The sequence below is a fragment of the Nicotiana tabacum genome, chromosome 10 (genome assembly GCF_000715075.1).
Source record: "Nicotiana tabacum cultivar K326 chromosome 10, ASM71507v2, whole genome shotgun sequence".
NCBI classification, from domain to species: domain Eukaryota; kingdom Viridiplantae; phylum Streptophyta; class Magnoliopsida; order Solanales; family Solanaceae; genus Nicotiana; species Nicotiana tabacum.
The window spans coordinates 17,345,638-17,367,675 of record NC_134089.1 but is presented as its reverse complement, the minus strand read 5'-3'; the positions used below and the strand labels follow the sequence as shown (position 1 = coordinate 17,367,675).

Sequence of the window (22,038 nt, the reverse complement as noted above, 5' to 3'; positions counted from 1 at the left end):
TTCTTTGGAATTGCGGTCTGGGGGAGCAATTTGTTTCCCTTTGTCCCAATAATCGTGGTCTCTATCAGGTTTTGAAGTGGTTGTCCCTGGATTTTGGGGCTTCCGTCCTGAAATCACTCAAGGATTCAGCCACCGCAATAGCTTCATCGACGTCTTGAACTTGATGCCGCTGCAATTCTTGTTTGGCCCAATTTTGAAGGCCGTCTATGAAATAGAATAGCAAGTCATCGCTTGCCATGTTGGGAATCTGAAGAATGAGTTTGGTGAACTCTTTCACATACTCCCGGATAGAATGGAGATAATGTTGATCTAGGCAACATTCGTGGAAGGGACGAGTCACCAACCCGGAAATCAAATCCGGCGGTAAACCAAAAAGGAGAGGGACGAGCAAGGCGCGAGATCCCGCTATAGCTACAACAAGTGAGGTACCACCCCCACAACAAGTTAGCCATGGTGCAGATGGAGGTTTGGCTGCACTTCCTTTGGAAATACGAGCAAACATGTTCGAGGCGGTTTAAGTGCTCTAAACCAACGCCTTAAAGTTGTTGAAGAATACTTGTGCTCGCTTGAGTCTACTGCTCTAGAAGAACTGGGAGACGTCAAGGAGACTTTAGATCGTTTGATCGATGAGCACAAGGATGGACTGACCAACCTTGAACTTAAGTTGACCGAGGTTGTATCAGCATTGCACGGAGAAATTAAAGCCCTAAAGCAACAACTGAAGGCAGTAAGGCTTGCTGGAGGCACAGATCATGTGACTGTCCGTGAAACCAAAATCGAGGGCCCAAAACCGAAAGAGTTTAGGGGCGAACGAAATGCTCAAGATGTAGAGAACTTCCTTTGGAAGATGGAGGACTACTTTGAGCACCTTAACATCGTTGATGAGGCTGCCAAGAACTGTGCAGCAACAATGTATCTTACCTACACCGCCATGTTATGGTGGAGACGGAAGAAAGCTGATATGGAGAAGGGCATTTGCTTCATCAAAAGCTGGGAGCAGTTCAAGTTCGAACTGAAGCGCCAGTTTTACTCACAAAACGTTGTCAATGAGGCTCGTCGAAAATTGAGAGAGCTCAAGCAGACAACTTCTATCCGGGATTATGTGAAAGAGTTCACCAAACTCATTCTTCTGATTCCCAACATGGCAAGCAATGACTTGCTATTCTATTTCATACACGACCTTCAAAATTGGGCCAAACAAGAATTGCAGCGGCGTCAAGTTCAAGACGTCAATGAAGCTATTGCGGTGGCTGAATCCTTGAGTGATTTCAGGACGGAAGCCCCAAAACCCAGGGACAACCACTTCAAACCTGATAGAGACCACGGTTATCGGGACAAAGGCAAACAAATTGCTAACCCAGACCGCGATTCCAAAGAAGGCAACAACGCACATAATTGGCGCGACCGGTACACCCAAAGGAAGAAGGCAGTTGGTCCGCGCAATGCTTGCTACCTCTGTTAGGACCCTAGTCATAGCTTCAAAGATTGCCCTAGTTTACAGAAACTTGGAGCCTTGATTGCGGCCGAGCAGAGGCAAACAGATGATAGAGTCCAAGCTGAGAAACTAGACGAGGAGGCAGTTCAACAACAACCGGATCTAGCTCATCTTGCCTACTTGATATTGGGCGCAGTTGTGGTAAAGGAACCTACTTTGAAGCAAGTTGCCCAAAGAAAGCCTGACCTTGCCAAAATGGGTCGTTCGTTAGACAACACGGCGATGGGCAAGGGCCCTCAAATGAGGAAGAAAGGATCCCTGTTCATGGATGCAAAGCTGAACGGACAACATGTTCGCGTTATGGTGGACACCGGTGCGACACACAATTTTGTGACTAAAACAAAAGCTAAGTCACTTGGCCTTGCGTTCCGTCCCAACAGTTCTGTGTTGAAGATAGTAAACTCCAAACCCACCAACATATATGGAGTTGCTCACGATGTACAGCTCAACTCGGGAGCTTGGTTGGGGAGCGTGAACTTCTTTGTCGCTCCCATGGATGTGTTCGATCTGGTACTGGGGCTAGACTATTGGGACGAGGTTAAAGCATTCATTTGCCCTTATCTTGACCAGATCTACATTTATGATCCAAGGAGTCCATGTGTAATACCAACAATTCGGGTGCCGCATATCAATAGTCAATTGTTCGCAATGCAAATTGTGAAGGGCTTCGAGAAGGAAGACGCCACAATTTTGGCTGACAAGACAGAGACCAAGAAGGACAAGGTTGACAACACCTTGTGTGAAGGCGAACAACGAGTCCTTAATAAGGATAAGGACTCTATATCGGGAGCAAAACCACCAGCCATGAATCTGAAACACATGCCATTTCAAGTGGGGGAGTGTGTGCCGACCTGCCCAATTTACTACTGATTTTCCCGCCTAAGGGGCCATAAGCCGAGTCAAACCTGGCTGCCAAATGCCAGGGAATCTTTGCACATGGAAGACACGGTCCCATGGCCCGCCAAGACAATCATGGCAGCCACTCTCTGCCAACAAGAACAAGTGTTGCACAGCTGGGTAAGACCACAATCTGTCAGCACCATCATGGGAGCCATTCTGGGCCAGCAGGAATTAGTGCACAACAGCTGGACGGGGCCACTAGCAGAAAGTCTGCCAACATAATGATGGAAGTCACTTAGTACCAGCAGAAAGCTGTGCCACACAGATGGACGGATCCACTGCCAGCAATACCCATCAGTGGACATTTTTGTGTATAAATAGATATGCTTAGGCCTTGTTAGAAGGCAGATCTTACATACTTAGCTTGTACTTCCTTTTGTATATCAAGTAAATCCGAAAATTGGCCTTGGCCTCCAAACTCTTGTGTGTCTTCTGCTTCATTATCTTCCCAGCCTTGTGTATTGTGCGCTTGCTATTCCTTAAGCACGAATTTGTGCTTATTTCTTGGTTAGGACAAAAGCTAGGAGCAGCATAAAGGCTGTCTAGTTGTCCGCGCGTAGCTTACTGGAGTTAAGCCCATGACAAATATCTATTTATTCACAAAAATATCCACTGATGAGTATTGCTGGCAGTAGACCCGTCCAGCTGTGTGGCACAGCTTTCTGCTGGTACTAAGTGACTTCCATCATTATGTTGGCAGGCTTTCTACTAGTGGCCCCGTCCAACTGTTGTGCACTAATTCCTGCTGGCCCAAAATGGCTCCCATGATGGTGCTGAGATATTGTGGTCTTACCCAGCTGTGCAACACTTGTTCTTGTTGGCAGAGAGTGGCTGCCATGATTGTTTTGGCGGGCCGTGGGACCGTGTCTTCCATGTGTAAAGATTCCCTGGCCTTTGGCAGCCAGGTTTGACTCGGTTTGTGGCCCCTTAGGCGGGAAAATCAGTAGTGAATTGGGCGGGTCGACACACACTCCCCCACTTGAAATGGAGACGTCCTCGTCGCCACAAAGTTTCAAGGAATTGGGAACTTGACCTTTGAACTGCCTTCGCTCCATAACACCCTCGTCTCCAAAGGGTTCCTTAGACGGATTGACATGCCCCACCCCAAGCAACTCTTTGGATTGCTTATTTGAATCCTCTAACTTCGGAAGTGCCATGTGTTTCAGATTCATGGCTGGCGATTTTGCTCCCGATGTAGAGTCCTTATCCTTATTAAGGACTCGTTGTTCGCCTTCACACAAGGTGTTGTCAACCTTGGTCTCTGTCTTGTCAGCCAAAATTGTGGCGTCTTCCTTCTCGAAGCCCTTCACAATTTGCATTGCGGACAATTGACTATTGACTTGCGGCACCCGAATTGTTGGTACCACACATGGACTCCTTGGATCATAAATGTAGATCTGGTCAAGATAAGGGCAAACGAATGCTTTAACCACGTCCCAATAGTCTAGCCCCAGTACCAGATCGAACACATCCATGGGAGCGACAAAGAAGTTCACGCTCCCCAACCAAGCTCCCAAGTTGAGTTGTACATTGTGAGCAACTTCATATATGTTGGTGGGTTTGGAGTTTACTATCTTCAACACAGAACTGTTGGGACTGATAGCAAAGCCAAGTGACTTAGCTTTTGCTTTAGTCACAAAATTGTGTGTCGCACCGGTGTCCACCATAACGCGAACATGTTGTCCGTTCAGCTTTGCATCCACGAACAGGGATCCTTTCTTCCTCATCTGAGGGCCCTTGCCCATCGCTGCGTTGTCTATCGAACGACCCATTTTGGCAAGGTCAGGCTTTCTTTGAGCAACCTGCTTCAAAGTAGGTTCCTTTACCACAACTGCGCCCAATATCAAGTTGGCAAGATGAGCTAGATCCGGTTGTTGTTGAACTGCCTCCTCGTCTAGTTTCTCAGCTTGGACTCTATCATTTGTTTGCCTCTGCTCGGCCGCAATCAAGGCTCCAAGTTTCTGTAAACTAGGGCAATCTTTGAAGCTATGACTAGGGTCCTAGCAGAGGTAGCAAGCATTGCGCGGGCCAACTGCCTTCTTCCTTTGGGTGTACTGGTCGCGCCAATTATGTGCATTGTTGCCTTCTTTGGAATCGCGGTCTAGGGTAGCAATTTGTTTGCCTTTGTCCCAATAACCGTGGTCTCTATCAGGTTTGAAGTGGTTGTCCCTGGGTTTTGGGGCTTCCGTCCTGAAATCACTCAAGGATTCAACCACCGCAATAGCTTTATCGACGTCTTGAACTTGACGCCGCTACAATTTTTGTTTGGCCCAATTTTGAAGGTCGTCTATGAAATAGAATAGCAAGTCATCGCTTGCCATGTTGGGAATCTGAAGAATGAGTTTGGTAAACTCTTTCACATATTCCCGGATAGAAGTTGTCTGCTTGAGCTCTCACAATTTTCAACGAGCCTCATTAACAATGTTTTGTGGGTAAAACTGGCGCTTCAGTTCGAACTTGAACTGCTCCCAGCTTTTGATGGAGAAAATGCTCTTTTCCATATCAGCTTTCTTCCGTATCCACCATAACATGGCGGTGTCGGTAAGATACATCGTTGCTGCATGGATCTTGGCAGCCTCATCAACGATGTTAAGGTGCTCAAAGTAGTCCTCCATCTTCCAAAGTAAGTTCTCTACATCTTGAGCATTTCGTTCGCCCCTAAACTCTTTCGGTTTTGGGCCCTCGATTTTGGTTTCACGCACAGTCACATGATCTGTGCCTCCAGCAAGCCTTACTGCCTTCAGTTGTTGTTTTAGAGCTTCAACTTCCCCGTGCAATGCCAATACAGCCTCGGTCAACTTAAGCTCAAGGTTGGTCAGTCCATCCTTGTGCTCGTCGATCAAACGATCTAAAGTCTCCTTGACGTCTCCTAGTTCTTCTAGAGCAGTAGACTCAAGCGAGCAGAAGTTGTCTTCAACAACTTCAAGGCGTTGGTGTAGAGTACTTAAACCAGCCTCGGTGAGGTCCATCCGCACGTCTAAGCGACCTGAGGATGAACCATCACCTTCCTCGCCTTGGCTAACCTGTTGTGGAGGTGGCTCATATGTCATTCCTTCACTTGTTACGCCCAAGGCAGGATCTCGCGCCTTGCTCGTCCCTCTCTTCTTTTGTTTCTGCTTTCTTGTTGGTGACTTGTCTCTCCCACGAACGTTGCCCAGAACAACATCGTCTCCCTGGTTTGCCATGTCTATCGCCATGGCTTTGATACCAATTTGTCACGGGCTTAACTCCAGTAAGCTACGTGCGGACAACTAGACAACCTTTATGTTGCTCCTAGCTTCAGTCCTAATTAAGAAATAAGCACAAACTCGTGCTCAAGCTAAGGCAAACACACAAATTCTGGAAGAACAATAAAGTAAAAGACACACAAGAGTTTGGAGGCCAAGGCCAATTTTCGGATTTACTTGATATACAAAAGGAAGTACAAGCTAAGTATGTAAGATCTGCCTTCTAACAAGGCCTAAGCATATCTATTTATACACAAAAATGTCCACTGATGGGTATTGCTGGCAGTGGACCAGTCCAGCTGTGTGGCACAACTTTCTGCTGGTACTAAGTGACTTCCATTATTATGTTGCCAGACTTTCTGCTAGTGGCCCCGTCCAGCTACTGTGCACTAATTTTCCTGCTGGCCCAGAATTTCAGCTTCTGTTAAAAATTAGTTGGATGGTATCTCAAGCCACGCCCAATTCTATTGAAATTACCAAACTAAACCGTGAGCTATTTTGGGTTTATGACATTAACGAAAAGCTTCTTATGGCCTCAGAAAAGGATACAACGCATGTGTACATAGCTAAGCCTTTCCAAATTTCAGGAGTCAAAATGTTATGAAGTTCGTCTTAGGCATCAAAGAGTGAGTTATCTTCATTGGAAGAGAAGGACAAATAACGAGCCAGATAACTTCCAGGGTTTTCAAATCGAATGATGATAAGTAAGAGCTTGCAAAAAACTAAGCTCTCATTTATACGCCTGTCACAATTCAAATCTCATCTCATAGAAGTTTCAACGAGATTTTGGTGACTGAAGTTGATCTTTCAAATAGCAACACGAGTGCAAGGATTTGCAGTATAAGATTTGTCATCCATGTCCTTATGTGAAAACTCTCAGGAAACTACTGGGAGATCTTAAGACGGCTACGTCTGCTATATTCTAGCAACTGAATACTAAGAGGGCTTGCTTCATAGTCACGGGAAACCATTAGCAGCATCAATATCCCATGAACATAAATCCAAGTTATTAGATACATAAAAGCGTTGATATTAAGTCTCTACCTGCATAAATGGTTATAAACCTGGATAAGAGCTTTATCTTTCCTGTTAATAAGGTTGTAGGTTTGGACAGTCTTCTTGGTAATCTGGGATGTCAAGTGGAAAAATTTTCCAACTAGTTACTTGGGTTTACTTCTTGGTGCTGCAAAGAAGGCTCTTTCAATTTGGAAAAAAATCATTGAAAAGACGGAAAAGAAACTTGCTAACTGGAAGAAACAATATCTATCTTTGGGTCCGTAGTCGATAGGTTCTAATTAACACTGTTTTGGAAGCTTTGCCAACTTATATGATGTCTTTGTTTCCTATCCCAGCAATGGACACACGACCTTAGACAAAATTAGAAGAAACTTTGTATAGGAAGGAAATAAAGAAAAAGAGCATACAATAATGTTAAGAAAGGAGGATGGTGGCTTGGGCGTAGGGGTGGCAAATGGGCTATTTGGGCTATATTTGGGCTGGTCAAGATGGATGACTCATTAAATGGGTGATTGCCACCCCTACCCAAAGTTCACTAGGGTTAAGATGGGCTAAACAATAGGTTATAACCCAACCCGCCCAAATTGACCCAAATCTTTGCAATAATCTCAACTTTTAAACAAGCATACATAAAAATTATCTTATGTTTTGGAATAAATGTCAATTCATGCCGAATTATTTCCTTCCTCAATTTGAATTTAGAATTTTATTTGATAGTTCTTCATCTTATAATACTAACAAAGATCAAAATAATTAAAAAATAGTAAAATTAGAACCAATATTTGGCATGATGTATGGATTGGAAATTCCTCTAAAGTTGAGAGCTCCTGATTTAATCAGTTTTGGTGTGGACAAAGAAGCTACAGTTGCACCGCTAAGAAGAGGTAATGATTGGTCTTTCAGTTTTAGAAGGGGTGTTTTGATTGGGAAGTCGAAGGTTCGCTACTAACTCTGGTTTCACTGGATGCTGATAAAATTGATCTCTTGGTCTGGAATGGACAGAGAAATGGTATGTTCTCTATCCATCTTGCTATAAATTTCTGGTATCAGTGGATCGTTTCCATTTGGCCTTGGAAGATGGGGATCCAAAGTGCCTTGTGAAGTTGCTTGTTGGATATTGGCTCATAATGAGTGCCAGGCACAAACAAATGTGCAGAAGAGAGATCTGCAACTATGCAGCAGATGCTTTCTTTGCGGGAAAGGAGTTGAGGATATGTCATGTACCATGGCACTTGTTTTTGCACTGTGACGTTGCTGGTCATCTATGGCAGCTCTTTCTAAACATTTTTGGAATCAAATGTGTCATCCCAGCAACCATAAAACAATTCCTTCACAGCTGGATGTTCTTCAGAGGAACCAAGAAGTTGAAACACATACGGAGCACCATTCGGGTTTTTTTCCGTATCCTCCAGCAAAAGGAATTTGAGGTGCTTTGAGGGAAAAGCTATTTCTCTCTATCTATATACATGGTAAACATATATATATAAAAGGACTCTGTTACACAATTTGGATGTTTAAAAGATAAATATCCAACCCTCAAGGGTTGGCCTGGTGGCAATTGACTTGAGCCTTGGGGTTTGCTCCCTTTCAAGGTCTCAAGTTCGAAACCCACTGGGTGCAAACAATTTCTGAGGGCCATCGGACTGGATAAAACCTGAATTAACCGTGGTGCACTTGCGGGAAACTCCTTGCCGAGGGCTTGTGCACCCCCGGGATTAGTCGGGGCTCTTAGAGACTCGGACACCCGGTGCAAATAAAAAAAAAGATAAATATCCATTACCTGAGCATCTGTGAAAACACGGAAAGCATATATCTCCGTGTCAGGAGCAAAACCAAGACATTCTTCATCCTGACCAGCAATGACACCAGCTACAAATGTCCCATGGCCTAGATTGTCGTTCAGCGTATCTTCGTTGGTCCAATTCGTGCGTTCCTGAAATATAACAGGTATCAACCCCAACCTATGCTAGAAATAGGGTATCAAAATCAACCCGTGTATGCTGGTGATAGGGGAAAGATGGCACCCAAAGATGTACATTAAAATGTACTCCCTCTGTTTCATTTTATGCACATTCTTTTCCTTTTTTAGTTTGTGCCAAAAATAATGACACCTTTCTAATTTCGAGAACTCTTTAACTTTAAACTTCCCATATTACCCTTATTGATATGCTCTTCTAGCCAAAGAAATGTCTTGGCATGTTTAAGACCCACGAGTTCTAAGAATACTTCTGCTATGTGTCAAAAGTCTTTTCTTTCTTTTGATTGAAGTGTATGACCATCTCATCTAAAGATTAAGCTGTAAGAAAGAGCACACTTTTATTTACATAATAATGTCTTCAAAACGCCCCCTCATATGCAAGCTTGATTCTTTCTTCTTTTTTACGAGCCTAGTAAGTGGAAATTCTTATGATTAATAGGTGGTGGTGAGACTCAAACTTATACCATATGCCTGCTTCTGATACCATGTTGAAGTGTGTGACCATCTCATGCAAAAGCTTAAGTCGTTGGATAGCACAATTTTATTTACTTAAAGCAAAATAGCCTGATAGACACCTCTATTTGTTCGGTTATCCCGGCGCCCCCTACTTTATGAAGTTTCAACTAGACACCTCAACTTGATCAACATGAGAATTAAACTCCTTCGACTGTTGATCAAGTTTATGTGGCATTTATGTGCCTAAGTTGGACAAAATATGTGATAACTGCTATATATGCACACAATGGGCATGAATCAATTTAAATACCATAATAAAATAAAAAAATAAGAAGGCAAAAAAAAGGAACCTTCCAACAACAGAAAAAAGGAAAAACCACTCCTTCCTTCTTCAAGACCCAACCCACTCACCCCTTCTTGAACAAATCACGCCACCCCCACCACCACCCATCAAGGCTCCTCCACCATGACCACCACCACCTCCAATATCAATTCAGCTTTCCTTTTAATCTCACTCTCGCTCATCTTTCAAAGAGAATCACCCATCCATCAAAAATTGGACAACAAAACTTATCAGAATAGAAAGAAAAATACTTACTCTCTCTCCTAAATTGAAAGCTCAGATCAGAAAAGGATTTATGTGAAATCAAAAAGAAATAATTAAGAAGTGAAGGATTATGGCTGCTAGTGATGTCTCTTTTAATTTAACCATCATTTCAGAAGCGGAAATTGCAAAGAAATAGAGAACTACATCAGAAAATGAATCAGAACTTGAGCTCGTTCTTGATCGGAATTGTGGGTGATGCTTTCACACTCGGTCCTTATTCTCAGTTTTTCTTGAGAATCAGAGGATTTCACATTCCATTTGATAATTTTTCTTTCCTCTACTTTATTGTTCTTCTAACAGAATCTTTTCTGGTTTTGGTTTTGTTTCTAGATTTTCTTCGTTGAATTTGTTGAAAGTACAGTGAGAGATAAGGTTAGCAGAGTGTGGGGATGGGAAGGTGCGGAGATAGAGGGAGGTGATCTCCGTTTGTAGTCATGGAGTTTAGAACGTTTAGGAAGGTGGAGGAATAAGGTGAAATTCATTCTCTGTTTCTTAAAGTATTCATTATTTATTAAAATACATAGAAACTCACTGTTGTTATTAAATTAATGAGATAATTAAGATGGGGCATTAATTTTTCTACGTGGATTCGACGTGTCATTGATGTCAGAGTGAGCGAGGAACACACAGTTCCGGAGGCGTTTAAAATTGATGTTTTGATTGAGTTGAGGAGTTTGCTTGAAACTCCATAGAGTAGGGGACGGGGATGTCAAAACCGAACAAGTATATATCAGGATATTTTGCCTTTACTTAATAATGTCTTCAACACTTTCTTAAACTCCATGTCACTACCATTTAAATAAATGTAAATGATTTCACTCAAACAACATTGAATTAAAATAAAGCATTTCTTTGATACAAACAAATAAACAAGTAAAAAAGAAAACAAGCGGTACATACCTTAATATTGCGGAAATGAGGATGATCTGACCGTATACCTGTGTCAAAAATAGCCATTTTAACTTTAGCACCAGTGTACCCTCTCGACCAGAGTGACTCTGCCCCAAAAAGGGATGTGACTTGAGATTTCTACAAAATGAAAATGCAAAGGAGACAAAATAAAGTTTATCAAGACACAAGCAATAACAACAGCTTAACCTCAAATAACAATCAGGAAAAAATATGCATTTAACAACTAATTCTTTACCATTGTAACCCTCCCCCCCCCCCCCCCCACACACACACACAAAAAAAAAAAAAAGGAGAAGGAAAGTATCAAATGGCTTACTTCTCCCACCTAAGGTAGCCATAGAGCACAACAATCTCACCCTATCTCTGTTAAACAATTCGAGTTTGACATAAATGTTTCTATGGAGCAAGTATATGCAGCCCATGCCAATCCATTATTTTCTTGGCAAGTGTATGCGCATTACTTTATGAATAGTGCAGCCAAATTTTAATTTTCAACTTCTTCCTTACGGAAGTACCTAACTGACCTAATAATTAACTTTCCCTATCAACCACCCCAAGTTAAAAAAGTTTCTTTATAGCAAGAAGGACCAGGCACAAAGCAGTACATAACCCAAGCAACACCAACACCAACATATAGCCCCTGACGGAATACAATGCACAGGGCAACTATTCGTCTCTTATACAGCCTTATGCATGTTTTCCTAATAAGATATCCCCTTGTATTTACAACCTTAGTTTCTGCAACCAAAGGTCTTTCAAAGAGCATAACTGGAGAAAAGACAGCAGGGTGGTGACTGTCAATAAAATAGGTATGCAAAAACATGCGCCAAAATGAAAGGAGAAAGTCTTCTTTTTTTAAACATGAACCTACACGTATATCTTAGCAAAAAACAACTTTTCAACAACGCACAAGACATATATCAGGGGACAGGGATATGCAATTATGCATAAGGAAACTATCCTTCAAGTTTTCAACAGAACTCTGAAACACACTGTCAAAAATACACTTTACGTAATGCAATAGGATAACCCAAAGCACCATTAGAATAAGGAACTTGAGCAGCAAAAAGTACTCTTCTGTAAATTTTATGATGCTTTCAACTTCAAACGTAATGCCAATTACAGAAGAACAGATCCATGATAAGACCCGAAAAAAAGATAAAGATAACATTAAAAAAATTAAGAACGAGGAGATTGATTTCCTCTGCGCATATACAATGCAACATGGTTGATCCTACCATATGTCAATGATGAGCAAAATTATGGTAGAATGTATTCCAATACCGAGGGCTAGCCTTGACGCAAACGGCATAGCTGCTCTATTGGTGAACCTTTAGGTCACAATTTCGAGGTATAAAAATAGCCTATTTACTGAATTGCAAGAGGAAAGCTGCGTACATATACACCCACTCTCCCTCTACCCTACATTAGTTAGGGAGTACTTCGTGCATGGCTAAGCCCTTTAATGTATTGCAACAGCCAAATCTAGCAGTAAATTCACACGTAACAAAATAGATAATCATCAAAGTCTTACCTGCATCAATAGCTCTCTTTTCCAACTAATCTTCATGTTGCTTGTGTTGGCCACTGCATAGTTTTGATCTTCGCTGAAGGACATAGCTGTAAAAATCTTTCCCGACCTCTTATTCCCATCAATAAAAGCCCCAATCTTTTCATTCTTCTCCTCAAGAACTACCCTTTGATAGCTCAAATCCAAAGAAACATCCTTTACAAGATCTAACTTTCTAAAATTTCCTAACAGAAGTTCTTTCACTGACTCCTCAATTGCCACCAATCCAAAGTCTGTAGGAAATCTTGCAGCAGGATTTTTTCTCTCAATCCATTCCCACCCCTTGAATTTCACATTGTTCTGCAGATAATTACGGAGATCTTCAGCTTCCTTATAATGATAGAATCGGACAATATAGTTTCTGCTACAGGATTCTTGCCTCCAGAGGTGTTGGTAGTCATGAGAGCCACCGTTAGTATATAGCTCAGATGCTGTTGGTGTAGGCAATGCAAGGGTTTGGTTTTGAGGGCTATTCAAGAGGGGAAAGGAAATAGATGGATACAAGCGGAGGAGAGTATATGAGATAAGGAGGGAGATAAGAGAGAACGTGAATACAGATCTTTGAGGAATTTGGGGCATGTTACAAGAATGAAATATCCCTCATCAAAGCACGGAGGGGACGTTTAAAGATTTTTCCCCTGTACTTAAACACAATCAAAATCCTCCGTTCGAGTAGCAATTGTACCGAATCAAAATTGTTTGCTTCAATGGAGATCTACAGATCCTAATTGACTGAAACCTATGATGCTCTGCACATGATCAGCCTTTAACTGACAGTAAAATGTCCACTTCAACCAGTAATCACAACCATATGATAAATACAAGCTGATTTCCTGTCTAACAAACTTGAGATCCTGCCCTCTTTTAGCCTGAAAAGATATATAGCATTAATTTGAGACAAATTCAACAACGAAAATAAAAGGCATGCAGTAATGGACTGCAAATTAAGACAAAGTGATTAATCGAAAAGAAGAAACATAATTGTGGCCGTAAAGTGTATCCAACTGACCTTTTTCATGCGTAAGGATATCAAACTGACTTGGTGCATGTGAAAAGCTTACTTTTTAGCATTATAATGCAACAAGATTCACTAACTAACATTTCTTAGAACGTGATTCAACATAAATGTCTCTGATATTTCAAACTTCCACCACAATGACAGTTGAAAACCAAAGCCATAAGACATGTAATATCACGAAACCTTTTGACTTCTTTACCAATAAAGTGCTCTCAAATAAGTGCCCTGGATGCTCATAAAAGCTCGAGCATTTGAGTCCAACATAAGAAAAAAGACTGTTTTACATTATAATCCATCATTAGATATATGGACTAGTTTTGGATAATTAACAATACAACCAATAAACCAAATGTTTATAAGATTTCCTTAATCATGTTTTGTCACCCCAACTCTTGACAGCTCTCGAGCTCTCAGTCTCTCCATTTTACTTTCCTAGAGCAAAGGCCAGTATTTTACTCAATAACCGACTCTGAAATTATTAATTGCCACAATTATCAGACAAGAAATGAAGCTAATAGAAACAATTTAGTAACAGCAAGCTGATATATTCAAGAAGAACTCGCTAGTGTCAATCAACTATGCTCGATCGCAAACTAGTTGAGCTCCGTTATTTGAAATCGTCTATTTGTATTCCACTCGATTCAAGCCCATTTTTTGGATTGGAGTTAGCTATCCCTCCATCCCAATTTATGTGATACTTTTTCCTTGTCCGTCTGTCCAAATAACATACATTTCTATATTTAGAAACAGTTAGAGTTAGCTACTCGCTCCGTCCCAATTTATGTGATACTCTTTCCTTGTACGTTTGTCCCAAAAACCATGCACTTTAAATTTAGAAACAGTTTAACTTTAAACTTCTAATGATTTGTAGCCGGGCCCCGCTAAACAACATCAGTATATGAATTCTCCGTATCCATTTCATTCCCAAAAAGGCAATTTGTGATTTCACTCCCAAAGAGTAAACTTTCAGAATCTAATCAATTGTTCCAAAAACAAATATAGTAAAAATATGCATATAACAAGCACAATACAATCTGATCAAGAAAACCTAAAAAGAAATAGTAATTAAAATGAGATTTAAAAGGGTGATGAAAGAAACCTGAAGAAACAAATCAGTTTGTATTGTAAATCAAATGCTATCGATTTCCACAACAGTCCAATTCCATCAAATTTTCTCGAGAAGTTTTGTATTTCCAGATTTTTCCGGTGACCGGAAACTGTGACGGAATATTGGGAACCGGCAGAGTAAAACGTCCGGAAATTATAATGGAGATTTGAATCGCTGTTTTGCTTTGCAGTTTGCTCTCTGCTCTATTTTCCTATGTTGTCTTTCCCCTTCCGAGCTTTGACTCTTATGATTGCCGGACCTATAAATTAGTAACTTTTTAAATTGTGTGATGCTTGTTTGGGTGGTCGTTGCCCGTTCTATTTATATTGTATTGTTAGTTTATATAATCTTTTGTTTTGATTGTTACTTAAATTTTATTGTATCATATCGTTATATAACGACGAAATGTGCCACTTTATATCACTACCGATTTGGTGTGGACGCGTCATTACATTGACTTTTCTCTCAATCTCACCATTCATTATTATTAAATTATTTTATTTTATCATTTACCCTACCTTTATATAATATTTTTACCATGTATCATAATTTTTCTTTATAATATTGCAAATTTATTCTTCATATTGTTGGTGCGTGATATCATGAAACGATGACAAATGACACAATCTATCCAAACATTGTATTTATCAAACGATACAATACAATACAATACGATGTGATATATTATGAAACGATTCGTAACAACCATCCAAACAAGTTGTTAGTAATTATAGTTTGATAGTATTCGTTGCACCAACGAAGGAGAAATACAGAATACAGAACTTATTGCGAGTTGAATTGCCACACCCCGAACCATGGCCTGGGCATAACACGGCACTCGGTGCCTGCATGTGACCAAGCGAACCAATTGTATGGTTGGATCAACATGTGGTCTAACTGTAAGCTAGATGTAAATATATAACATGATGATCTACTAAAGAGTCTGACTGAAATATCATAGATACGGAAAATACTGAAAAGTTTGCAAGTATAAACGAGTATCCGACAAGGCTAACACATAAAAGCCTGCTAATATCTGACTGACTGGGTTATAGCCTACGAAACCTCTAAAGAATACTAAACATGCTAACTGTTTACCTGGACAAGGTCCCCGGTATACCTTATTAACTGAAATACTATAAGGATAGAATGAGAGAGGGATAATGCCGCCGAAAGATTGGGGCTCACCAATAGCTGATACGAGATGTCCTAGCAAGCAGAATCGTCAACCTGTAAATCGTTACCTGCATCGCGAGATGCAGGCCCCGGGCAAAAAAGGACGTTAGTACATTTGAATTGCATGGGTATGTAAAACAATTGAAGGAAAGAATTGTAAATACTAAAACTGAAACTGAACTTCTAACTAATAACTGAACAAGGAAGTAAGGATATGAATACTCCCTCTTATGAATGATGAACAACCTGTTTATCTGATAAACTACGGCCTCATGCCCAATATATATATGTGCACAAGCTACGGCCTCGGACCCAAGTATACGTATACATAACTACGACCTCAGGCTCAATGATGCATAAAGCATAAACTACGGCCTCAGGCCCAAATACAGATGTTCGAGATTTAGGATTTAAAATAAGGAACTGATAATCATGATGCAATACATGATACTAAAATACCGAAACATACTGACTTACATAATACTGAACTGCCGAATAAGAATCAACTGGAATGTGTATTCGTAATAAAATGATATGTCATAACTGAGACTCATGGGATATTGAATGAATTATGAAACCACATCATCTAGAGAATAGAAGTTCTACAACTATTCATGGAACTGAGGCATAATTACTTTTTAAGGAAATTTGTAATAGTCATAATAATGAGACATAGGGAGAAACATAAACATTCCCAAACGTAGAGAGTTAGGCCCACATATCTTAACTTCCTGCTCTTGAGCGTAATACAACGTTTGTCAACCCTTTCAGCTTTAATCTATAGTAATACAAGTCAAAGGGATTCCATATTAGCTATGATACTCATGTTTTGGTCACTTAAGCATTTTATCAAATACTTGGTGAGAATAAAGATTCATAGTCCTTATTAATGGTGTTTCTACACCTAATAACCCATTCTCTTTCTCATAGATAAATTCTAAAGTCTTAAATAGTTATAATCAACATCATTCTTCATCACCCATAAGGTGAACAACACTCTTAACCAATAATCAACAATAAACAACCCAAACCTATAGCCGTTCATGCTTTTATATCAAACTCATCAACTCATATCTCAATGAACTAGAGTCTATAATCATTAATCCAATGCTAGAATCAATTATAGGGTGAAGACATTACCTTTTTGAAGTTCAATCCCCTTGAATTCTAGTTTTAAGGTTCCTCCTCTCAACAATGATGTCCTAATCGAATATCTAATTATATGGAGGGTTTACCCATGTTAATAAGATGTTGGGAAGTTGAAATTAACTTAGAATCGCCATTAGAACTTATCTTGGATGGTGGAGGGACCTTTAAGGAGTTAGGTTATTGAGAGCTTCCCTTTCTAGAGCAAGTTTTTGTGTTTTGGGGTTGTGGGGGACAAAGTCGGGCTTTAAAATGGCCCCCCGAGTGCTCCCCCGCGCACCTGAAGGCCTGACCGCGCAAAATGGCAGTAGCACTGCCATAGTGTTCTCTTTGCTCCTTTGTTTCACCCTCGTACACATCAACATTGTGGACCCGCCCCTATTTCCAGCAAAGGCTTCCCTCCGGCATACGTTTGTTCTTAATTTTTCTCGTATATGACTGAACTGAAGGAAGCCTACAGTGTTCTGTTTGATGCGTCTTCCTCTTTAAGTGGCATGCTCGGAGTTAAAACTTAAAAAATTATAGGTAGATTGTTATTTTTTTTTCAACCAAAATATTTCTAACTACTTAGCAAAGGAAAGAACTGCTTGCACGTTAAGTGGCATGTTGAGGAGTTAAAACTAAAAAATTTGTAGGCAAATTATTTTTCTTCTTTCTTCTTTTGTTTTTCTTCTTTTTCTTATTCTTCTTTGGCAATTTATCGAATCGAGTTGCTGGCTGATTTCCTCATAATGTTGAATTATTATTCTTGCAAGACTCATCAGATTTATTTCACAAGTCTTAATTAACTAAAATACTAAAATATTTAATAGATACAACTGATTCTTATGTTACTGATGAGAGGGGTTATCAAGACTAAATCTTTTGTTCAAATGCTATGTTTAGTTCTCTTCATATCCATAGTTAGTGTTCTGACCTTGACACTGATAAGGCATTCTTTAGTTTCTCTCCTAAAAGTAGGAAGAGTCTATTGTAGTAGCATGTTTTTCCTTCTAATAAAATTTTCACAGAGTGTACAAACTACTTGCTGTCATTGCTAAGCCAGCTAGTTGCACTAGTAATACAAACACATGAACTGCGATGAATGAAAAACTGAATTATGATTATAGTTTAATTTTCTTGGAAGTTTTGTCTATTTGTTAAATCTTGTCGATGGACAATTTCGAAATGTAACTTTCTGAAAGTAAACCATTGCATATTGATAATAATTGATGTGTATCTTTTTTTTATATATGAAAATATTGTCATTTCTTAGTCATTTCTAGCAATGGAAAAAGTTTCGGATTGATTTTGTGTGTTCGATTTACAAATAAGTGTACATATCTCTATGTGTGTTGTTTGTGTGGGCCTTTACATACTATGTACTTGCTCTATATGTAGGCTCAATTATTAGTAGAGACTTCGGATATATTACCATTTTGCATTTAGTCCTCTATGTTGAGTCTGTCTACTTGAGACCAGCTGCAGATGTGTATAATGTAACTGCACTCTGCACATCCCTACTGCTAGTCTCTGATTTTGGTTGCCTAAATAAGGAGATTCAGCTGATTGAATAGCTGCATAATATAAAAGTTGAAAGTTGAAAGTTTGGGAGAACTTGGAGTTTGGATCCGCAGTGTTTTAGCTTCTAGCACTTTGTACCTTTATTTCTGGTTATTAGCATTGCACAATCTAAATTATTTTGGGAGTAAGCTTGCATTTGGTTATGTGTATGACCTTCAATGAATCTTTCTTGTGGAGTGAGTACTGATATACATGTCGGTTAATCTTCAACAAAGTTTTCATGTCCTTGAGTTGCTAATCTTAGCCTGACATGATGTGGCCAAGTAGATTGTACATGTATAAATTCAACGCCATTGTTTAATTCAAATATCGACCACCACCTGGAATATGAGATGCTCATCTAGTGTAGGAACTAGTGTTCTAGTTTATATTGCAGACAATCGACTAATTGCAGATAAATAAGGAGGCTTATCTAGTGTGTAAACATTTGACAAATTTGCTTTTGAACATGAACCAAGAAATTAAAATTCTGCTTGCGTGCTATAATTTCCATGGTGATGTATTGCACTGCTTTCAGTTGTTATGTTGGTTGGTGAGATGAAATAAATGTCTGAATGTTAAAATGAATGTTTGGTTGCTACCGAAATCATCACGACTTGTTCCTTTGAATGTCAAGTTGAATATCGTGTTTTTTTTCTTTTTTTTCTTGATTCTTTGGACTATGAGCATTATTAGATTGGATTCTCTTGAAGTGTACTGACTTTATTTATCCTCTTTTGTAGGTGGAGCAGATGAAGAAAGTGAAGATGGAGGCAATGATGAAGATCTTGACCTTATTGAAGAAGAATTTTATGTTTATTCTAGGAATCTTTTGTTATCAATATTTTGAAACTTACTCTAACTCTTGAACTGTAAACTACTGCACTTGGGGTAGAACATTTTGCTTTTATGTATGGATGTTATTAGCTTGTTGGACAATTAAATTATGAATAGTTTCATTTTGTGATTTATATAAATTTTAGTGTATTATAATTATTAATATATGTAAATATTTATTTATAACCAGGGCTATATTTTTATCTCAATTAAATTGTTATAATAGCCTAGCAAAACCGTTACAATAGATCCTTAAATGTTCCATAAACTGTTGCCATAAATGGTTCAAACCGATGCAATCGCTCTTTGCTGATTGTCATAGCCTATAAAAAACCGTTGCAATAGACATAAAACCGTTACAATAGGCTAAAGAAATCGTTGTAATATCCCTAAATAGGCGTAACAATAGCTTGCACAACCATTGCTTAAATGATATGGTAACGATTATTAACTATTGTATTAAACACTATGGTAAGGGGTTTCAACCGTTGCACTTGAAAAGAATAATCGTCGCGATAGAGGGGGGAAACCGTTGCCATAGATGGTCTATAGCAACGGTTACGTTAACCGTTGCAGAAACCATTGCTCTAGCTCTATTGGCACGCGAGCTGGTGGAACGGGTGGTAAACCGTTACAATAGCTCTATGTCAACGGGTTTCCTATCTATTGCAATGGTTTTACCTACATTGCCATAGGACCATTTTCCAGTAGTGGGCGAACGTGACCCTCCGGGCATGCACCTAGGCGCACATATTGTGCACTATTATGTAAAACGCTCATAAGTTTTTGCAAAAAGATCCGTTCGGGCCTATTTCAAAGGCCTATAACTTTAATGTTTTGAGTTTTCCCATATACCTTACACATTTTCACTAAATACTGTTGCAAGACAAACCTTTTGTAGACTTAGTAGATTTTATCGAATCTTATACACCTCACTTTTCGTCTTGATTCTAAAATAATTATTTCCACCCATACTCATACCAATAGAACTTCACATGTCCAAGATATAATATTACTACTCATTTAACGCATTCATACCTAAGTCGAATTTACGGGGTGTTACATTATCTCCCCCTTGGAATCATTCGTCCTTGAATTATGGTCCTGGCTGCAATTATGACTATCTATGGACATTAAACGGGTGTGATGGTGACATGTGAATACTAAAATGTCATGAATACATGTATATCAAACTGAACGAATACATGATTATTGAATACTGAGCTGAGTAAATACTGAAAGACATAGAGATTATGATATAAGGTCTAAATAGAAAGGTTAATTACCTTTCACTTTTTTCGTTTGCTCTTCAAAAAGATGGGGATACCTAGACTTCATGTCTTCTTCGGCTTCCCACATAGCCTCTTCAATCTTTTGATTCCTCCAAAGCACTTTTACTGAAGCAATTTCCTTAGTTCTGAGCTTGCGAATTTGACGATCAAGAATAGCCACTAGAATTTCTTCGTAAGTTAGGCTGTCTTTAACCCCTATAATCTCCGTAGGAACCACAAGTGATGGGTCTCCCATGAATTTCTTCAACATGGACACATGAAACACTGTGTGTACAATGGTTAATTCTTTTGACAATTCTAACTCATAAGCCACCTGCCCGATCCTTCGTAGGATTCTATATGGCCCGATATAGCAGGGACTAAGCTTTCCCTTCTTCCCAAATCTCATAACGCCTTTCATAAGCGAAACTTTACCCAATCATCAACTTGGAACTCTAAATCTCTACGCCGCACATCCGAATAGGACTTTTGGCGACTTTGAGCCATCTTCAAATGCTCTTGTATCAAGTTGACTTTTTCCATAGCCTGATAGACCAAATCGGGTCCTAATAACTCCGTTTCTCTAAGTTCGAAACAACCAATTGGTGATCTACACCTTCGCCCATACAAAGGTTCATACGGTGCCATCTTGATACTAGAGTGATACTTGTTAGTATAAGCAAACTCAATGAGAGGTAGATGATCATCCCAATTACCTTTAAAATTGATAACATATGCCCTCAACATATCCTCGAGAGTCTGAATGGTGCATTATGCATGTCCATCTATCTGAGGATGAAAAGCGGTGCTGAGGTTCACCCTTGTGCTCATTCCCTTCTGAAAGGATTTCCAAAAGTTAGCTGCGAACTAAGCACCACGATCTAAGATGATGGACAAAGGAGTCCCATGCAATCGGACAATTTCTTGGATATACAACTGGGCATAATCCTCGGCCGAATCTGTAATCTTCACTGGCAAGAAGTGAGATGACTTGGTAAGTCGGTCTACAATCACACAAATCGAATCATGCTTCCGAAATGAGCGAGGTAGACCTGTTATGAAGTCCATGTTTATCATCTCCCATTTCCAAACGGGAATTTCTATACTCTGAGTTAAACCACCAGGTCTATGGTGTTCGACTTTCACCTGCTGACAATTTGGACACTTAGCCACAAAATCTGCTATGTTCTTTTTCATACCGTTCCACCAATAAATCTCCTTAAAATCATGATACATCTTTGTGGAACCTGGGTGAATAAACTACCTGGAATTGTGGGCTTCTGACATAATCCGCCCTCTGAGCCTATCTACGTCTAGAACGCATAATCTGCCTATATACCTCAAAGTACTATCATCTTCCCCTTTTTCAAAAGTCGTAGTCTTGTGTTTGTGAATTCCCTCCTTCAGCTGCAATAAGTAGGGATCACTAAACTGTTTTTCCTTCACTTACCATCTTCGGAGTCCAAAAGTCGAACTCCTAGACTTGCTAAGCGGTGGAATTCCTTCATCATAGTTCGCTTGCCTGCCTCAACACGAGCTAAGCTTCCCAAAGAACGCCGACTAAGAGCATCGGCTACAACATTTGCTTTCCCCGAATGATAGATAATATCAACATCATAATCTTTAAGTAATTCGAGCCACCTTCTCTGATGTAGATTTAATTCTCTTTGCTTGAAAATTTGAAGGAAAAAAAATACAACAACAACAACAACCCAGTAAAATCCCACCAGTGGGGTCTGGGGAGGGTAGAATGTATGCAGACCTTACCCCTAGCCTAG

The 22,038-nt window shown here is 39.8% G+C and overlaps 1 protein-coding gene across 1 annotated transcript in view; it reads right to left on the bottom strand.

Moving 5' to 3' along the window:
- The window catches only part of LOC107828026 (subtilisin-like protease SBT6.1), a 28,061-nt gene extending 13,459 nt beyond the window's left edge, over window positions 1-14,602 (bottom strand). Inside the window, exons 1-4 of the mRNA XM_075222639.1 lie at window positions 14,280-14,602; window positions 12,127-13,031; window positions 10,581-10,709; window positions 8,420-8,572 (exon numbers count right to left, since the gene is read on the bottom strand). Of these exons, the coding sequence (XP_075078740.1) occupies window positions 8,420-8,572; window positions 10,581-10,709; window positions 12,127-12,741 (897 nt within the window). The 5' untranslated portion in view covers window positions 12,742-13,031; window positions 14,280-14,602. The remainder of the gene's footprint in view (window positions 1-8,419; window positions 8,573-10,580; window positions 10,710-12,126; window positions 13,032-14,279) is intronic.
- Between the last annotated feature and the right edge of the window lie 7,436 nt (window positions 14,603-22,038).